The sequence below is a fragment of the Lynx canadensis genome, chromosome E1 (assembly GCF_007474595.2).
Source record: "Lynx canadensis isolate LIC74 chromosome E1, mLynCan4.pri.v2, whole genome shotgun sequence".
NCBI lineage: Eukaryota > Metazoa > Chordata > Mammalia > Carnivora > Felidae > Lynx > Lynx canadensis.
In genome coordinates this window covers 9,369,305-9,389,534 of record NC_044316.2, presented here as the reverse complement: position 1 = coordinate 9,389,534, position 20,230 = coordinate 9,369,305, and the positions used below count along the sequence as shown (strand labels likewise).

The window sequence follows — 20,230 nt, the reverse complement described above, 5'->3', positions numbered from 1 at the left end:
CCCCCTCCAGATAATGTATTTTTCTAATACATACAATGTATACATTTATTTTCTAAGAAAAATAACACATTCATCGGAATGTTGAAGACCCAGAATTATGTTAAAGAAGACAATAATTGCTCATAATTCTACCAGCAACAGATTCTAAGTATGCTGATACATTTCCTTCCTGTCTTTTATACCTGTGTACATATGTATACATGGAAATAAAACCAGGATGACCCAATGTGATTATATATCTTACTTGTTTAACCTACTACAATCACGAACTGCACATACCTCTCTGCATTATACATTCTTCAAAATTATTATATTAGTGATTCCATAAAAACAATCTATACCAATAAATACTTAAAATTCTATGTTAAGATATTTAGGCAATTTTTAAGTTTAAGTATTGTTAATAATGCTGTAATAACCTCCCTTCACTAACTTTAAGAATTCAGTGATCTCATAAGCAACATCTGATCACTGCTGTAGCCAATCAGCATTGGTGTTACTGAATTTCTTTTACTATTAATGAGGACAAATTTCCTTTTTTTTAACAGGATTTTCCCTTCTGTAAACCAAGTGTTTACGTAACACTGCTCATTTTTCTACTGGGATCACAGATCTGTAAGAGTATAGGTGCACATACGTAGGTATAAGACATTAGCCATTTATTTTATTTATAATCTTACATTGCTGACTATGAAACTTAAGGTCTCCTGTCTTTGCAGACTGGAGGATCCCAGCCCTGGCACTTCTCTGCGCTGCACCTGTTCCAGGGCCTGTACTTCAGCAGACTTCAGCTACAGGCATCTCCCAGGGACATTCCTCATAGAGAAAAATAAGTTATTGCCACCCCAACTGTTAAAATCACCAATATTCTTATTCTGTTTATTTCTTCTCATTTTTGGTTTACATATGAATACACTAGTAGGATCCAACCTAAAGCATTACCTGAAGCAAGAGAAAAAGATCATTTCCCAATGTCAGAGTCATACAACTGGGTGAAAGTCTGAAGCTAAAAAAAAATTCAACACTTTGGCGAGGATTCAGAGAAAGAGGAACACTTTTCAGCTGCTGATAGAAATGCAAACTGGTGTAGCCACTCTGGAAAACAGTATGGAGGTTCCTCAAAAAGTTAAAAATAGAACTACCCTACGACCCAACAAGTGCACTACTGGGTATTTATCCAAAGGACACAAAAATGCTGATTCGAAGGGGGACGTGCACCCCAGTGTTTATAGCAGCGCTATGCACAATAGCCAAAGTATGGCAAGAGCCCACCTGATGAATGGATCAAGAAGATGTGGTATATACACAAAATGGAATATTACCCAGTGACCAAAAAGAATGAAATCTTGCCATTTGCAATGACGTAGATGGATCTAGACTGTATTATGCTAAGCGAAATAAGTCAGAGAAAAGACAAATATTTGATTTCACTTATGTGGAATTTAAGAAATAAAACATATGAACATAGGGGAAGGGAAGCAAAAATAAGACAACAGAGAGGGAGAGGCTCTTAAATAGAGAGACTCTTAAATACAGAGAACAAACTGAGGGTTGCTGGCAGGGTGTTGGGTGGGGGATGGCTAAATGGGCGATGGGCATTAAGGAGGGCACTTATTGGGATGAGCACTGGGTGCTGTATGTAAGTGATGAATCATTAAATACTACTCCTGAAACCATTACGACACTGTACGTTAACCAACTTGGATTTAAATACATAAAAATTTTAAAAAAAAATCATCACTATGCTCCTAGGGAATGCAAGGGAAGAATCCTCTGGCTACACTTTTTAAAAAGCTTGCAAAAGACTTCATGAGTGCTGCAATATTTTTAGGCATTAGATAATAGCTACTATGTGGATTTTTCCAGTGTGGAGGCTATATTCCTCCTTTGCTGGTATCCACCGATTCTTTAGGTACTTCCACTGATGGACAGAGAAGAGACAACATTTTACCACCATGCAACATTCCTCCAATCACATGCAAAAATCTCCTACCTCTCCAAGCATTTGCTTCACTGTATGATAGCACTCATTAATTTTTAATGTAATAATTCAAACCTACAGAAATATAACACCTATATATCTTCTACTTTAACAGATATTAGACATTTTGTCATGTTTTCTTGAAGCTTTTTTAAAAATGGTAAAACCATCTAAAAAAATGGGAGCCTGCTGTCCTATCATTTCAGTTGTAATTTAAAAGATTAGAATAAGAAGTGTTATCGACATTTGTGATGGTTAATTTTGTGTGTCAACTTGGCTGGACCACCGCACCCAGATATTTGGTCAACATTAGTCTGGATGTTTCTGTGCGGGTGTTTTTTAGATGAGATTAACACTTCAATCAGTGGACTTCTGAGTAAAGCAGATGACCCTCCATAATGTGGATGGGGTGGGCTTCACGGAATCAACTGATGGCCTGATTAGAACTAAGACTAAGGGTTCCCTGTCCCTCACCCCCGGCCCTAAGGAGGATCTATTCATGAGATATATATATAATGATATTTACTGAACTTGAAGTTAAAACAGAAAAACATTTAAAATATTTATGAATTTGGGGCACCTGGGTGGCTCAGTCAATTAAGTATCTGACTCTTGATTTCAGTTCAGGTAATGATCTCACAAGGTTCGTGGGTTTGAGCCCCACATCCAGCTTTGCGCTTACAGCACAGGAAGCCGGCTTGGAATTCTGTCTGCCCCTCCACACCCCCTCCCCTCACATGTACGCTTTCCTTCTCTTTCTCAAAATACACTTAAAAAAAATTTAAGAATAAATATCTATAAATTCATTTGAAGATAACAACAAACACATTACATGTCAACATAAAAAACGTTTTTAATAAAAAATAATACATTCCAAAACAAAAGAATCATTTAGTGAAAAAGTATCATTTTGTTAATTGATTTTGGAAATTCCTTTTAATGTCTGCCTTGAGAGCATCACAATTCTCAAATGTGCTTCTACATTTAACCTAATCTGCAGGCGTAATACGGTTTTGGTTGAAACACATATTAAAAATATCTGGTCTCACAGAGATATGTAGTTGGAAAGGGAAGTGTGTTTTAACATCTTTTTAGACAAGCCTGGATATCACTCTTTGATGGTGCACCGAAATTGGGCATGTCGTCATCTCTCAAAGGATAACTGCAAAGTGAAATCTGAAACTGTATCAATGAATTTTTCGTACTCTATTAAAATCCATTCATCTATCTTGAACTTCGATGTATTACAAAATATTTTATGTATCTTCTCTACATACAGGATACCCACTGCCAGATCGCAGTTTGGTCATTTGGAAAACATGGATTTACACAGATTTTTCAAATCTGGATACGTTTCACTGTATATGAAAACATCACATGGTTCTTATTACCACTGATCTCATCAGAAAAGTCTTTTGAGTACTGGGAAGACGGTAAGCTCATGGGGAGGGATACAGATTTTTCCAAACTTCTAACCTTTGCTTGAAAGCTCGAAACTGGAAAGTGGCAACAAATACTACCGCTTGCTTGCTTTAACAGACAGGCTCACGTGTTTTCAAGAAAATGTCGACTATGGATCCAAGTCTGAAAAACCACAGTCTGTCATTTTTTCAACTGGAACTGACATTCCATAAAAAAAGGGGAGCTAGTCCAGCCTGGGACTCGAACAGACGCAAAGTGCTTTCCCAGGGCAGAAGCGGGACACTTTGGGGTGGAACAGAAGGACTTCACACGACACTTCTCACTTCATCCCACACACACATACTCAAGGGTCAAGACTTAGTCAAGCGCATTTTGACTGCTTCACTAAGGACAAGTGACACCGGCACATTTGTTTTGAAACTGCTAATAACGCTGGAGATGAAGAGAACAGTGAGTATTTAGCACAGCGGTGTCCTGCGGTGATTCGTGCGAAGGCACGGACGTTCTCCCTCCCAACAACTCTGACATCGTCTGTGCAAATTTAACACGGTGGGGAAGAGTAAGTACCATATTAATATTTTTACAAAAGCAGTTCTGACCTCATGGCATCCTCAAAGAGCTCTGTGGACTTTGAGAACGTTGCAACTTCCTAGTTAAGGGATTTTCCATAATTTACACTCTCTGGTTTTTAGTATTTATCTGAGATTCTTTCTCTCTGAGAAAATGGTTTTAATATGCCAAATCAATTCTTTCAACAAGGTCAAAAGAACGCCAACTAAACTTTTCAATTCAAACTCCAAAATGTTTCTGTTTTCCAAATCCCATTATGGTCATTCAAAAGTACTGAACTGCCATTACTCCTAACACGAATTTCACTCCTTGGACAGTAAACAGAGAAAAAGTCAACTTGTGGTGAGAAACTAGCATATCCTTTTACAGGTAAATGCGATAAATAAAAATACAAGATGCAAAAAAGTTTCTCTCTCAACCAGTATTTCAAGCTCGAAGACAAAGCAGAAACAAAACAAAAACAAAATTAAAAAAGATTCTGATATACTCACTTTCTGCTTATGCTGCTGCAGAAGGTTGTCCAGGTTGTGTCGCCTTTTGTAGTTGAAATAGAAGTTTTTACATTGTGCTTCACTTTTAGTTCCCACCATTTTGGCAATTGCTGCCCAGTTACGACCATGTTCTACAAGACCTATATTTTAAAAAGAGACCAAAGATGAACTCAACAGTCACCTGATAAAGCTAACAAGAGAAATAATAAAATCAATCTAACCATGGTATTCACAATCATTAGCACTAAGAGTATGTTTTCAATTATTTACTGATATATTTCAATACATACTTAAATATATATGGACTCTCAACGCACTGACAGCTCTATTTTGCCACCCAGATTTACAACACGGTCATTAATTGAAGGGCTCAACCTTGTCCTTGCTATGGGTCTTCTGGAGAGCTAGGACAATGTTCGATACAGAATAACAACTCAAGGGGCGCCTGGGTGGCGCAGTCGGTTAAGCGTCCGACTTCAGCCAGGTCACGATCTCGCGGTCCGGGAGTTCGAGCCCCGCGTCAGGCTCTGGGCTGATGGCTCGGAGCCTGGAGCCTGTTTCTGATTCTGCGTCTCCCTCTCACTCTGCCCCTCCCCCGTTCATGCTCTGTCTCTCTCTGTCCCAAAAATAAATAAACGTTGAAAAAAAAAAAAAAAAAAAAAAAAAAAAAAAAGAATAACAACTCAAACACTTGTAAACTGAGCGATTAGGTACTTCTAAATCTTTGGAAACAGTATATCGATATAAAGTTAATAAAGTAATCATATAAATAACACAAGATAAAGACCATATATATATATGTATATACATATACACATATGACTATATTTATAATTAGCCTATCTTCATTCATAATCAAGAAATACTCTCAAAAAAAAACCAGTTTTTTTGTTTGTTTGTTTGTTTGTTTTTTCTTAAGCCTGTTGTAGGGGCACCTAGGTGGCTCAGTCGGTTAAGCGTCTGACTTCGGCTCAGGTCAAGATATCGCAGTTCATGGGTTCCAGCCCCACATCGGGCTCTGTGCTGACAGCTCGGAGCCTGGAGCCTGCTTCAGATTCTATGTCTCCCTCTCTCTCTGCCCCTCCCCCCCCCACGCTCTCTTTCTCAGAAATAAACGTTAGAAAAAAAATTTTTTAGATAAAAGCCTGTTGTAATACAATGCATCACAGAAACCTATGCAATCTAGCACTTTTTAGTCAAATTATATCTATACATACACATACCTATCTGTAAGGAATATGAGTATATAAATGCTATACAGAGAGCTATACAGACAGGGATATACTTTAGATACAGGTGTACCCAAACAGGAATTTTCTAGTACAAATTCGACAATTTACAGGAAGACATCAGTTTTTCAAGTAGCTTCCTTACTAATGACAATTGGAAGATAACTTCCAAATCTTGCCTGACACATGAACAGAGCTGAATGGAGGCTAAACAGTCACATGGAGCTGCAGCTACCGGAAAAAGATCGCCCTGTGATGGAGCCAACATCTACCTGTTCCACTAGAACATTCTTTTCTTATTTTAATGTTTTTAATTTTTTATTTATTTTTGAGAGAGTATGAGCGCCGGGGGGGGGGGGGGGGGGGCCAGAGAGAGAGGGAGACACAGAATCCAAGGCAGGCTCCAGGCTCTGAGCTGTCAGCACACAGCCCGACGCGGGGCTCCGACTCGTGAACCATGACGTCATGACCTGAGCCGAAGTCAGAAGCTTAACCGACTGAGTCACCCAGGCGCCCCTCCACTATGACATTCTGATAATAAGATGAGAACAAATGTGAATCTTTTACATGTAATCATGGCAAATCACAAATTTGCTAATCATGCCAAATAAACATCAAATAAAAATATTTTGAACACAGAAAACTTTAAACTGCTATATTTTTTTGGTAAAGGTGGTTTATAGGATTCCTAAATGTTATCATTCCTACCTATTTACATAGAAAATAAATCTGGGGACGCCTGGGTGGCTCAGTCGGTCGGGCGTCTGACTTTGGCTCAGGTCCTGATCTCATCACGGTTTGTGAGTTTGAGCCCCGTGTCAGGCCCTGTGCTGACAGCTCAGAGCCTGGAGCCTGCTTCCGATTCTGTGTCTCCCTCTCTCTCTGCCCCTCCCCCACTTATGCTCTGTCTCTATCTCTCAAAACTAAATAAATGTAAAACAAAAACATTTCTTTTAAAAAAGAAAAAAAATAAATCTGAAATGTGTCACTAAAAGGTCAACCCATTTACAATAATTTCTCTTCAGAACTTTAAGGTAAATACTTAACCCCCAGAAAGCTGGCTACTCTTTCTCAGAATTAGTTTACTGAAAACAAACTATTTTTTATTTATAAACCAATTATTTATCCTATTAGAAACTGTACTTCAATTTTAAATTATACTACATTAATAAGCAACCACAAGAAAATACAAGATTCATAATGTTCCAGAGTAAGTAAGATCAGGGCCACACAGCGATGAGTGGCAGAGACAAAATTCAAACACTGGTCTGGCTCCAAAGTTCATGCCCTCTCCTTTGAATCATGGTGCAATTTCTTACGAGTTTACAACCAAATGCCTTACCAAATACACACAGAAAAAAATATGTACCATGCTATTAAATCCAACTTTTAAATAACAGAAAATATAGACTCTTTATATTAAAATACCCTCTAAAACAGCTTTAATAGCATTTAATCACAGCTATTCTGGAAAAGTGAAAATAGCCCACTTGCTCTCTAATGAAATAACATTCAAAATAAAACCGTACAGAGAATCTTCAATCCCTCCAAAGTGGGCCTCTTAACCAAGGCGCAGCGAGGTACCTGAGAAGGTACCATACCATCCTAAAGAACCCGAGTCTACTTCTGAATTCTGCTTACCACCGTAGAAGAATGTTCTCCTTTTTGCAATTAAAAAAAAATTGGGTCCCTCTGACTTATTACTAATAACCTTAAAAAAAACAAACCAAACCAAAACAAAAACTCTTTAGAATCTAAAGTACCATCATTTACCTTTCTTCGCAACTTCCATTTCTTCTTCTGTCCATCGAGAGGTTTCTACGGGTTCTGTGGAAACTGAAATAAAGATAGAGAACCCAATAAGGCAGAGAAATACTAAGATCAATCCTTCATTCACAGATTATATGGCCCCAACCTATTTATCTGACATAAAGCCTGTTTAAGGCATAAGGTCTAGTCAACTACGGAAACAAGATGATGGCAGCCTCTCCCCCACCAACTGAAGGGGAATGAATATTCAAAACCTCTGTATTAGATCTTTCGCAATGTTCTTTGAAGCTCCATCCATGTCTTCATGTTTGAACATCACTAGTTTCTTATCTAAGGAGTCCCGCCTCGCCAAGTGCCTGCACACGTTATCAGGGCTCCGTCCCTCCTCTCCTGAGGTGTCAAAGAAGAAACGCTCCCCCTTCCTGTCCAGTTTTCTCCTGTTCTCTAAACCCCCATCTCCTCCTCACTCCCAGAGGCCCTTCTGTCCATCCTCATTTTCTAACAGCTAGTAAACACAGATGGACCACGAACTGAACACTTTCTCTTTTAGTTTACAAAGGAAATAAAGACTATCACGCGTGAAATGAGCTCTTGCTATGTTCCCCCTCTCAACGGTACTATCATCCACCCAGTCACTCAAATTATTACCAGGCTCCTCAAACCAATTTTTTAATCTTTCCTCCCATTTACTACTCACATCCATGGACGTATGTCAATTCTGATCTGAATCCACCCTCCTCTTGCCTGGGCCAGTGCATGCATGCGTAATGACGCCCTTCTAGATGGTCCCTCCGCCTCCAGCCCTTACTCTCTCCAACCTGACCTCCACAACGGTCACCAGTTCGCTTTCTAAAACACCAATCTAATTACAGCATGCCTCTATTTAAAAACCTCTGTAAGCTCCCACTTTGTAAGCAAAGCAGGATTAATTTAAACAAGGTCCATCATGGCCTGGCCCTGTGTGCCTGTCTACTTATTTCCCTTCCATCCTCCTCGCCATCCCCAGAACCTGGTTTCTTTCCTGCCTCACATTATGATAAAATTGGTATCACTGATTTTGATGGTCTTCACAATTTTGATGGTACACATCATTAACATAATTCCTTTATAAACTAGTGAGACAATACTCAGTAAAAGACAGAAAAACACTTGGACCCCCAGCCCCAGTATTCCCTTGTCTGATAATTTATTTCTATAAAAAATAATTTAACAGAAAAAAAATGTGATGCGACTCAAGATTTGTTTTTTCCTTAGACTCTTATCATATTAGTTTAAAGGTGGTGGGACGGTAGGCAGGAGATGGGGACAGCCTAATCATGATTTTCACCAACGGGGAATGAATGGTTCAAGAAATTGTGTGCCTCAGGGAACATAATGCCAACATTTCACAGCCATCAAAAAGTGAAAAATGAAGATCGCTTAGAAACTAGAAAATATTTCTAATATACACCAAGTTAAAACATCAGAAAAAGTGGCATACACACTAAGGTTACAACTAAGTCAAAAGAAAAACCACTGTATTAAGATAGCAAGGTTGGGGCGGATCTTTTCCAAAACACACTGATATTAAAGTCTAAAAAATTTAAAGGCCATGAGGAAATAAAACTTTCACTGTTTGCAGATGACATGATACTATAAACAGAAAACCCGAAAGATTGCTAGAACTGACAGACAAATTCAGTAAAGTCTCAGGGTATAAAATCAATGTACATAAATCTGTTCCGTTTCCATACATCAATAATGAAGCAGAAGAGAAAATAAGAAAACAATCCCATTTACAATTGCACCAAAAATAATAAGATACCTAAGAATAAATCTAACCAAAGAGGTCAAAACAATATGTCTTGATAAAAGATATTCAAGACAAAACAAAGAAACGGAAAGACATTCCATGCTCATGGATTGGAAGGACATATATTGTTAAAATGTCTACACTACCCAAAGCAATCTACCCATTCAATGCATTCTCTATCAAAATACACAAAATTCATAGAACTAGAACAATCAATCCTAAAATTTGTATGGGACCACCAAAGACCCCAAATAGGCAAAGCAGTCTTGAAAAAGAAAAGCAAAGCTGGAGACATCACAATTTCAGACTCCAAGTTATACAACAAAGTTCTAGCAATCAAAACAGTACTATGCCAGTATGGTACTGGCACAAAAATAGACACATAGATCAACGGAACAGAACAGAAAACCGAGAAATAAACCCACAACTATATGGTCAACTAATCTTTAACAAAGCAGGAAAGAATACCAAAGGGGGAGAAAGAAAGTCTCTTCAACAAATGATGTTGGGAAAACTGAACAGCAATACGCAAAACAATGAAACTGGACCACTCTCTTACACCATACACAAAAATACATTCAAAATGGATTAAAGATCTAAACGTTAAGACCTGAAACCATAAAAATCCTACAAAAGAGCACAGGCAGTAATTTCTCTGACACGGGCCGTAGCAACTTTTTTCTAAATAGATCCCCTGAGGCAAGGGATACAAAAGCAAAAATAGACTATTGGGACTACATCAAAATAAAAAGCTTCTGCAAGGCAAAGGAAACAATCAACAAAACTAAAAGGTAGCCTATGGAATGGGAGAAGATATCTGCAAATGACATGGCTGATAAAGGGTTAGTATCCAAAATATATTAGGAACTTATAAAACTCAACACCCAAAAAATAATCCAATTTAAAAATGAGCAAAAGACATGAACAGACATTTCCCCAAAGACATCCAGACAGCCAAGAGATGCATGAAAAGATGCTCGTATCACTTACCATCAGGGACACGCAAATCAAAACTACAATGAAAGATCACCTCACACCTGTCAGAATGACTAAAAGCAAAAACGCAAAAACCAACAAGTGCTGACGAGGATGTGAAGAAAAAGGAATCCTCGTGCACTGTTGGTGGGAATGCAAACTGGTGCGGCCACTGTGGAAAACAGTATGAGGGTTCCTCAAAAAGTGAAAAGTAGAACTAACCTACAACTCAGCAATCCCACAACTGGGTATTTACCCAAAGAATACAAAAACACTAATTCAAAGGTATACATGCACTCCTATGTTTATAGCAGCATTATTGACAACAGCCAAGATACAGAAGCAGCCCAAGTGTCCATCCACTGATGAATGGATAAAGATGGCATACCACATCTGAATATTATTCAAACAAGAGAATATTATTCAGCCGTAAAAAAGAATGAAATCACACCATCTGCAACAATATGAATGGAGCCAGAGTATAATGCTAAGTGAAAGAGAGAAAGACAAAATACAATACAATTTCACTCATCTGTGGAATTTAAGAAACAAAGCCAACTAGCAAAAGGAAAGAGAGAGAGAGAGAGAGAGAGAGAGAGAGAGAGAGAGAGAGAGAGAGAGGCAAACCAAGAAACAGACTCTTAGCTATAGAGGACACACTGAAGGTTACCAGAGGAGAGCTGGGTGGGGAGATGGGTGAAATATGTGATGGGGATTAAGGAGGACCTGGTGATTAAAATAAAAACTTAAAAAAATTTTTAAAGGCCAGAATTTCAGAGTATTTCTAGATCCTGGATACCAGGGGTCCCTCCTGCTCTACCCGAGCATTGAAAGAGAATCCCAAACAAAATTATGGCCTGTTCAATCTCGCCCACTCACTGGGTTCTGGTGGCGGTGGCAGAGGCGGTGGGGGCTCCTCAGTGGCGGCAGCGGCCGCAGCACTGGCAGCGGCGGCTTCGTTGGTCATGGACCTGGTGATCCGGCCCTTTCTGCGGCCCTGACTGTTGGCGGTCTTTCGCCCCCGGGGTGTGGCCTGCTCTCTCTCCTCCGTTTCTTCGGCTGCACCTTCTGTCTTGTCCTTTTCCTTGGTATTTTCTCTGGAAGCAAAAGGAAATGAAAATTTTGTGTGATTTAGAAGAATGCGTATATCTAAGGAGGTTGCAGCTTTGAGGTTTTTTTAATACAATTTAAATACAATTACCCAATTTCTCAGTTACTCAAAATAAAATTTATGAAAAATGTTGCCATACCCCAATTTTGAAGAGTTCTGACTAGCTCAAATTAAGATATTTCACAAAGGTCTATTTTATTCATTAATGGGCTTAAAATTCAAACGCATTTCAAATCACCTATTACACGTATGACAGCACTCTTGAGGAAAATGGATGCAGAAAAGCCCCTAGAGCTGCAGTCCAGAGTCCGGATTTCTTGCCTTTGCTCCAAGGTAAGTTTTCCCCTCTGTGAAATGGAGAGGCTGACACGGAGGCCCTTTCCGCCTCCGTAGTAATGATGAAGGACCATAAGGCCAGCTGAGGGCCAAGCACAAGCTAGCACCACCCCCTTCCAAAGTGGGATATGCGCAGTATTCCTCAGGAGCTCCTGGTGGCCCCAAAACAGGAAAGGACAAAAAACCAAACACTTAAACTGGTAAGAGACTTCACCAGTTTACAAGAAAAAGGCAATCCCAACAATAGCCTAAAGTCTAGGCACTCCCTGTGGGTCTTAATGTTAATGCTTTGCTAGAGGGAACAATCTCAGCTTGACAATAGCCAGGCATCCAATAATCTGTGAGTCTTTAGCATATGAAAATCCCTTTAGGAAGTCTCTCCAGACTTTATCTCCCCCCCCTCCACAACCCATTCCATAAAGCAGTCACCCCCACACTTATAGCATAGTCCTTCTGCCCTCAGGTCCTGTCCCGTGCTTTTAACAAAATCACCTTTTTGCACCAAAAGATATCTTCAAGAATTCTTGGTTGTCAGCTCCGAACCCCCATCAGCCCAAAATCCCATCGGTAATAATCTACCATACCGTGTCATTAAACCCGGCTCAATATTCTCAACCATCTGCAATACTAATTACGTGCAAACGGGGCAGTATGGCCCAGTGGTTGGGAGAACGGTCTGGAGCCAGGCTGTCAGGGTTGGTACCAGAGCTGTGTGATCTACTTGCCATGTGATGACCTTGAGAAGCTACCTCACCTCCACGGGCCTCAGTTTTTCTCAGCTATAAGTCAGGATGATAAACAGTATGTTCCATAGAGCTATTTTAACGATCAAAGGAGTTCATTCGTATCAAATGTTCAGAATAGTGCCTGGAACACAGTAAACTATGTGTGTTTGCTATTATTTAGGATAAACCTCCCTCCAGCACTTAGGAAAAACTAAACAATCGATCAACCAATCAATCGATAAATGGTCATTACTATTACTAGCAACAGTACTACATGCAGTACTGGAAGGACTATTCTCTGTACTGTGTACCTCCCAGGGCTGTTAGATTTAAAAACAAAGTCCTTAAAGAACATTTTTGCAAACGTGGATAGGTGGCGATACTCAAAGACTCAACTACTTTTGCTTAATGGAAGGTGCTGATTTTCAAATTTTATCTACTTCAAGCAAAGATCTGTTGTAGCTTACCAAGTTACCGTTTTCCCCCCAAAATAAAATAATTCTTCAAGAATTTTTCCCCTTCAGTCCTAAACTGCCCTTGAAGTTGCCATGTAGCCCTCTCTCTTCACTTCTTTATTCCCTTACCAATCTGGCTATTTAAGCCTCCTCTTAAAGTTGTTTTGTCAAAAGTCACCAATGGGGGTGGGGGTGGGGGTGGGGGTGGGGAGAGCAGAGTCACCAAGGACTTACAAATTGCAAATCCAATGACTTTTCTCAATTCTTGTCACGTTAATCATCCTGCTGCAACTGACCCTACGGGCAATTCTCTTTATACCCTTCTCAGCTGAGCTTTTAGGACTTCATGCTTTCCTAACATCCCTGCTGCTGTTCTGGCTCTCTTTCCTCTCTTCCTCTTGATTTCCCAAGGCTCGCCCTGGCCTTGAATCTCTGTGTGGTTACCCCATTCTCACCTATTCCACTGGGACAACTCCCAGTCTGTGTCTTCAGACTCACACCTCACATCTCCTAAAGCTCCTAAGATCCAGACTTGTCTTCCCAAGTATCTGCTGGAATTCCCAACAACACCCCCGGATTCTTCAACAACACAAGCTCGACACATCGAAAAACGTGGCCGTAACCACTCTGCTTCCTGCTCCACCCCATGCTCTCATCGTTCGCCGCTAAGAGGACAATCATGATCATATTCACTCACATTTACAGAACTGACATCATCTTTAGCTCCTCCCCTCTTTCTTTACTTCCTATACGTGACCTCATGCCAAGGTTTGGTTAGTACATCTCGGTAACAGTTTTCCCATTCGTTCCACCATCTCCATTTCTACTACCACTTTCCGTATCAGTGCCTTGGTACCCCAAACCACTCTTCCCTGACCTACATCTCCAATCCATTCATTCTTTGCCTCTTGTGGGTCAATATTCTAGCAGAATAGCTTTGGCAAGAAACCATTCCATCCGTTCAAACCGCTACCTACTCCCAAACAACTCCTAACACAGCCTCCTGAACAAAGTCTATTTTAGCTTCATTAAGGCTGTACATAATGTAACCTCAATCCACCTTCCACTTTTCTTCTTCCGCCATCCTGTGTCCCAGTCCAATGAAACCATTATCTGCCATTTCTCATAGCAGCACATCAATTCATGCTATTCCCTGTATTCTTTCCACATTAACCACTAGCTCCTGCAGAAAGTCCTCTCAACTATCCAGACGGAAGTAACCCTGACCTCTTCTCAATCTCCCAACATCCTTTACTGGCTCTGCTCATTTCTTAAACGGTACTTGCACCTACCTTCCCTAGTTTTCCCCTACTAGATCATAAACTACTTGAGAATGGTATACATCTTACATATTTTTGCATCCTCTATAAGAGCTAGCTCACATCACTAAAAAATGAATGCTTGTTAATAGAGATTTTAAGAAAAAAGTAAAAACCAAGATATGGCCGTTCCATAATGAGAACCACTGACCACGTGGGAGTGTAAATGTTTTACCTCAACAACTAACAAAACCAAATTTAAGAGTCGTCTTCCTAAAGTGCCAAAATCAGGGGCGCCTGGGTGGCGCAGTCGGTTAAGCGTCCGACTTCGGCCGGGTCACGATCTCGCGGTCCGGGAGTTCGAGCCCCGCTTCAGGCTCTGGGCTGATGGCTCAGAGCCTGGAGCCTGTTTCCGATTCTGTGTCTCCCTCTCTCTCTGCCCCTCCCCCGTTCATGCTCTGTCTCTCTCTGTCCCAAAAATAAATAAACGTTGAAAAAAAAAAAAATTTAAAAAAATAAATAAATAAAAAAAATAAAGTGCCAAAATCAGAATGGCAATGGCATGAGCATCCACCTCTTTAGCAACCATACTAAGTGATGTGGGCTGCAGTTGTCACAAAACCAGGTAAACCTTCGGTATTTCCAAGAGGGTTACGGAAGTAATACGACAGATATTAAAAAGGAACTAAACTACTAAACTAAAACTACTGATACATGCAACAACCTGCATGGATCCCAAAGTCATTACGCTGAGTAAAAGAAGCCGTGCACAGAAGACCACATACTGCATAACTCCACTTATACGAAATTCTAGAAAAGGCAAACAGATTAGTAGTTGCCAGAGGCTGGGAATGGTGGGGGTGGTGTGGGGAGGGGGGGGGCCCTAGTGCAAAGGAGCATGTGGGAACTTTTGGGAGTGATGGGAACATTCTACATCACAGTATCACAGTTGGGGCCACAGTTACACCAGTGCATACATCTGTCAAAACACATCCACGTATACACTTAAAATTGGTGAATTTTATTCTGTGTAAATAATGCCTCAATCAAGCTGATCCTTGGTGGAAAAACAGCCAACTGAGCTGCTCAGCCCCCCACCGTCCCCCATCGCACCCCACCCCACCCCAATATGTACACAAAGGTATCAACAGTAGCTGTCTCCAAGTGGCAGACTCACAGGTTAATCTTCTTAATATTCTCCCCTCTTTTCCTAACTTTCGATAATGAACAGGAATTACTTTTATAACCAGGAAAACAGCAACAGAACCACTAACAAACCAGGAACTCTACTTTATATGATAAATAAAACCAATAAAGCTGGAATGTATGGTATTAATAGAAAAGAAAACCATTCTCACCAGCATTCTTACATTAATGTAAACTATCAAAGGTACACACAAAAAGATCCAAGTCAAGGATTAAATTACATTCAGCAGATCTCAGCGATGAGTATATATTATTATAGTCTATGCCTTCTGGAAAGTAACATCTCATGTCTGACAATTAAGTCCATTAAGCCAAAAGTTCTATTTACCAGAATATCCCGTTCCTTCATTATGTCAAATAATAACTATAGATGGTCAAAGCACGTACCCCATTCATTCTTTTATCTAAAATTGTATGCCCTTTGATAGATTTCATAGGTTATTTAGAAATAAAAATAATAGGGCGCCTGGGTGGCTCAGTCGGTGAAGCATCTGACTTCAGCTCAGGTCATGATCTCACGGTTTGTGAGTTCGAGCCCCACATCGAGCTCTGTGCTGACAGCTCAGAGCCTGGAGCCTGCTTCCGATTCTATCTCTCTCTCTCTCTCTCTGCCCCTCCCCCACTTGTGCTCTCTCTCTCAAAATTAAATAAAATGTAAAAAAAAAAAAAAAAAAAAAAAAAAAAAGAATAATATCTAATCATTTAACTCACTTAGAGTCCTCCTTGTCATCTTTCTCTTCTTCGTCTTTCTTTTCCTCTTCTTTTTTTTCTGTTTTTTCTGCTTTATCTTCTTCTTTTTCTTCTACTTTTTCTTCTTGTGAGGGTCGGGCAATTTGCTGCTGGAATGAACCACTATTTGTCAGATTCAAAGGTAAAAGAAACAGCTCCTCAAACTGTGATGACAAATTACAATAAATATCTTTGCAAAAAATTTAATTGACAACTAGCTTATTAGTCACTTACAATGTGATTAGGGGTAATGTATTAAGAATCAGCCTAACACTCTTGAATATATTCCACATGTATTGCTTAAAAGCACATACTCATGTTCCCAGTGTCTGGACCCATCAGAGAGGTGAAAGTGTTAAGATTCCACTTAGAAACCTCAAATCTGAGGTTGGTTCTCTCTTTCTGTAACTCCTACATCTCATCTGTCACTCAAACATTTCAATTCTACCTTATAATCTGATAACGTGAAATTTACCAACCCGTTCCCCTTCGTATTAGATACCTAATACGCTTCCAACTTTTTCATCGCCATGGATGATATTCTAAGAAACATCTTTATGCTTTTATTCTTCTGCGTGAACATTCACTTAATGAATAGTAGATGGCTATGGTCATCATCAAGCCTAAAGTTATTTGAAAACACACTAAGGATATAGTAAAGTGAAAAGAAGTAAAACACTCAAATATCTCTAAACTGTAATTACAACTCTGTAATTGTAAATATGTATATGAACAAAGACTACAAGAGAAAAAGATTACGGAACTTTTTATCTTTGCTAAAATTGTGACTCCAAAAGAAAAGGTGAAATTAAGTTTGTGTTAGTATTATTTTTATTTAATGTAGAAATAAAGACCGTCTATCGTAAGTGGGACTGAACTGCCACGTGACATTACAGCGCACAGCCCCTGCCCCGGCTGTACCTCTTCCAATCCTCCTCCCTTTCCTACACTGGTTGCTGCTCTGAATTCGCCTAAACACACCCAGCATTACATGTCTTTGCCTGGAACACCCTTCCCACCCCTCCTCGCCTACTAAACTCCTACACAGCTTCTGAAATTCAGTTCAAAATGCTACATCTCCTGTGAGGCTTTTCTTGATTTCCACAAGAAGCTCCGGGCCCCATCTCCCTACCTTCCACCCTGCATGGTTTCCATTTGCTCGCAGCACTTACCACAGAGTGCCGTGTAACTGGTTATCAGGGTCTGTCTCGCTGTGCTACAGTCTCAAGGACAAGGACCCAATCTTAATCATCTAAGTATCCTCAGTTCCTAGGAGGCATCTTGACCAAAGAGGTGTCTACATGTGCTGGGTATAGCAAAAAACAAGTTCCCTTATTCTGGTTGTTTGGAAAGTGTTTGCCCTCCTACCTCAATCTTTCATTCTGATCCAGGCCAAAGTCAATGCTGCCTCCTAATAACTGCCTGTCCTCTTACCTGTTCCTGTCACCAGACAACATGAAGTACTCATTAATTTGAGGTAAAATTTTCCTTAACTCTCAATAGCATCTCAAAGTCCTTTACCTACTCACCAAACCTGGCTTTTTTCTTAAGATAACCAAGACCTTGCTGGCCTCTCCAAAAGAGGTCCGAAATTATGCCTTCCTCAAATCCATGGCAAAAAGAAGAATCTGTATCCTTGCTCCCAAATGCCACTTCCAGAACATTGATGAACTCTGTTATTTCAAAAATTGCTTCCTTTTTCAAATTTCAGAAATCTACCTATAATGCCTTTTGTTTCTTTTGGTGTTATGGGCTGACTTCTCAAATATTCCCAAGGACAAATAAATGATTTTATCACATGGCTCATTATGCCTTGCCATTATTCTTCCGACTTCAAAATGCCTAACAACGCCTTTTCTAGCAACAAAATATCCTACAACTGAAATACTTTCGGGCCACCTGGGTGAGTCAGTCAGTTAAGCGTCTGAATCTTGGTTTCGGCTCAGGTCATGATCTCACGGTTTCATGGGTTCAAGCCCCCACTGGGCTCTGTGCTGGCAACGTGGATCCTGCTTGGGATTCTCTCTCTCCCTCTCTCTCTGCCTCTCCCCTACTCACGTTGTCTCTGTCTCTCTTAAAAATAAGTAAATAAAACTTAAAGAAACACTTTCAGGTCACGCCCATTAAACTCCCCAATGGTGAAGTCACAATTGCCATCATCAGTGGGTACTGCTTTACCTCCACGATCCTGAAATCAGAAAATGTCCTCTGTAACAATCACTTGTGCCCCACCCATCCCACCTTTTCATTGTTGTTGATCCCATTTGTCCTCATCATGACCTTTGATCCCTTTGTTCTATGAAATGTCACAGTCCATCAGGAAGAAATTATCTACTTTTCCATTATGACCCCTCACTAAATCATTTCAATATCATGGATCCTTCACTTGCTTTATCTGACTTTCCTGATTTCTCACCCTGGTAAGTACCAGTTTCCTTTTCTTCTGAGTATTTATTATTATTAGGAAATACTAAGATATGAGGAAGATTTTCCTATGTACACTTTCCAACCATGACAAGGTCTGCTTTACAACTGGGAATGTTTTATTCACTTTAAGGTGACGGACTCCCTAGCATGCCACAGAGGTGTCAAGACTGGTTTCAAACGCTAATAACCTCAAGCCACCTGCCTGCCACAAATATGGCATTCTGAACAAACAAGATGGCATACTGACAATAAACTTGGCCCTTTGCAAGTGGGCTATATAATCCAGAAAATGGTTTATGGCCCTAAGAAATGACAGGGAGCTATCAACTCAGCAGAAGATAAGTAAAGAGGTTCCCTATTCTGTCAGATTTGATGAACATATAATTTATTTCCCTAATACTTTTCTATTTCTAATGCCAACCAGAGTTTTGAAAAAAGGAAGCAATCCCACACATTCCCTACTGTCTGGAATCCAGCCAACAGCTGACTTTGCCCCCCCCCCCCTTCCCTAGTGCCAGGGACTGAGAAGCAAGGTAGCACCTGCTTCCACCAGTCAATGGGAAGATGAGGGCAGGATCTCTTTTGAAGCACAATCCCCAATTCTGCAGAAGGCATGGACATGATCCAAAGAAGTTCATGGAGTCGCTGAACAGTCTGTGAAGGTGTGTGACACCTCCAGAGCAGAACCTCCATCAAGGGAGAATCCCCATGAACTGGGCAGGAGTGGGTGGAGAGGGAGAGCAGGGAGGCCAGAGGGTACAGTCGGCATTTCCCTCTGGGTGACAGGCATCGAGACCCACCGTAATGACCACCAATCGCATTAAAGAAAGTAAGGAATAACCTCTGATTTTAACAAGAAGTGATTGGAATTGCTTTTGTTTCAGGCAAATCTGCCAAGAGAAGTGTCAGTCCCCATGGTCTGGGATGGAGGTTACAGGTTACATCCCTCAAAACCTTCAGCAGGTTGGCTGGAGTAGGAGGCCATGGTTTCAAAGGGAAATTTGTCACAAGGTCCCCTAATAGACAGAGGCATTCCCATTAGCTTCCTGCCCAGGTTTCTTCTCCCTCCTTAAGCCCAACACTTCATAGTCAATAAATAGAAAGAGGTTTCATTCTGTTAGGGAGGATCTCACGACATGAAGCATTTCTGGTGAACGACAAACTATGCACTACACGTGTGAGGGTACATTATGAAACAAAATGAAAATCCAAATGAAAACACCAAAGTTTTATGTATTTCATAATTATGATAAATGAAGACCAAGGTCAGTTTCAACAGAGTTTCAACAAGACAGTTTATGCTGAGATGTGTTTCTACTATATCTAATTGAATACCTAACACTTATAGATACTCTATGTATATCTGCTCACATGCTCGAGTCTTTAGAAAACAGATAAGCGAATTCCCACTCGGTGGATGACGGGAGTTGCCAAGAAATGAAATGACTACCTTTGAAAGAACAAGCTTATAGTCAACCAGAAAGACACAAGAAACAAAAAGAATGAAGTCCTACCTTAGCCACTGAGTTTTTTAAGCAGTTCAGGCAGTAAACAGAAATTATCTCATTAAAATATATATTAAAAAACTAATGCCGTTAAGCCACTTGAGAATTTGAGACTACGTTCCTGAAGAGTAAAAGCTGTCAACCATCAGAAAACCCCTCTGTGAAGGCTACAAATGTACTAGTCGCTACCATTTATTGGGCACTCCCTTTGTGCCTGATACCACACTCTAGGGACTTCACACACATA

General features: G+C 40.2%; 1 protein-coding gene and 1 long non-coding RNA gene across 16 annotated transcripts in view; one reads left to right on the top strand and one right to left on the bottom strand.

Moving 5' to 3' along the window:
* The window catches only part of LOC115501223, a 34,983-nt gene extending 30,401 nt beyond the window's left edge, over positions 1–4,582 (top strand). The window contains exons 4-5 of one of the 2 annotated variants that reach the window (XR_003964752.1): positions 3,261–3,414; positions 3,521–4,582. This is a non-coding gene — a long non-coding RNA (uncharacterized LOC115501223). Of the gene's footprint in view, positions 1–719; positions 1,056–3,260; positions 3,415–3,520 lie in introns of those variants that run through there. The other variant, XR_003964751.1, reaches the window with a different exon arrangement.
* Positions 1–20,230, bottom strand: part of NCOR1 (nuclear receptor corepressor 1) — a 161,978-nt gene that overhangs the window by 60,380 nt on the left and 81,368 nt on the right. For 9 of the 14 annotated variants that reach the window (XM_030296172.1, XM_030296182.1, XM_030296177.1 and 6 more), the window contains 4 exons: positions 16,034–16,161; positions 11,110–11,327; positions 7,467–7,529; positions 4,465–4,604 (listed from right to left, as the gene is read on the bottom strand). In XM_030296172.1, the coding sequence (XP_030152032.1) occupies positions 4,465–4,604; positions 7,467–7,529; positions 11,110–11,327; positions 16,034–16,161 (549 nt within the window). The remainder of the gene's footprint in view (positions 1–4,464; positions 4,605–7,466; positions 7,530–11,109; positions 11,328–16,033; positions 16,162–20,230) is intronic. The other 5 variants (XM_030296173.1, XM_030296176.1, XM_030296186.1 and 2 more) reach the window with 1 other exon arrangement.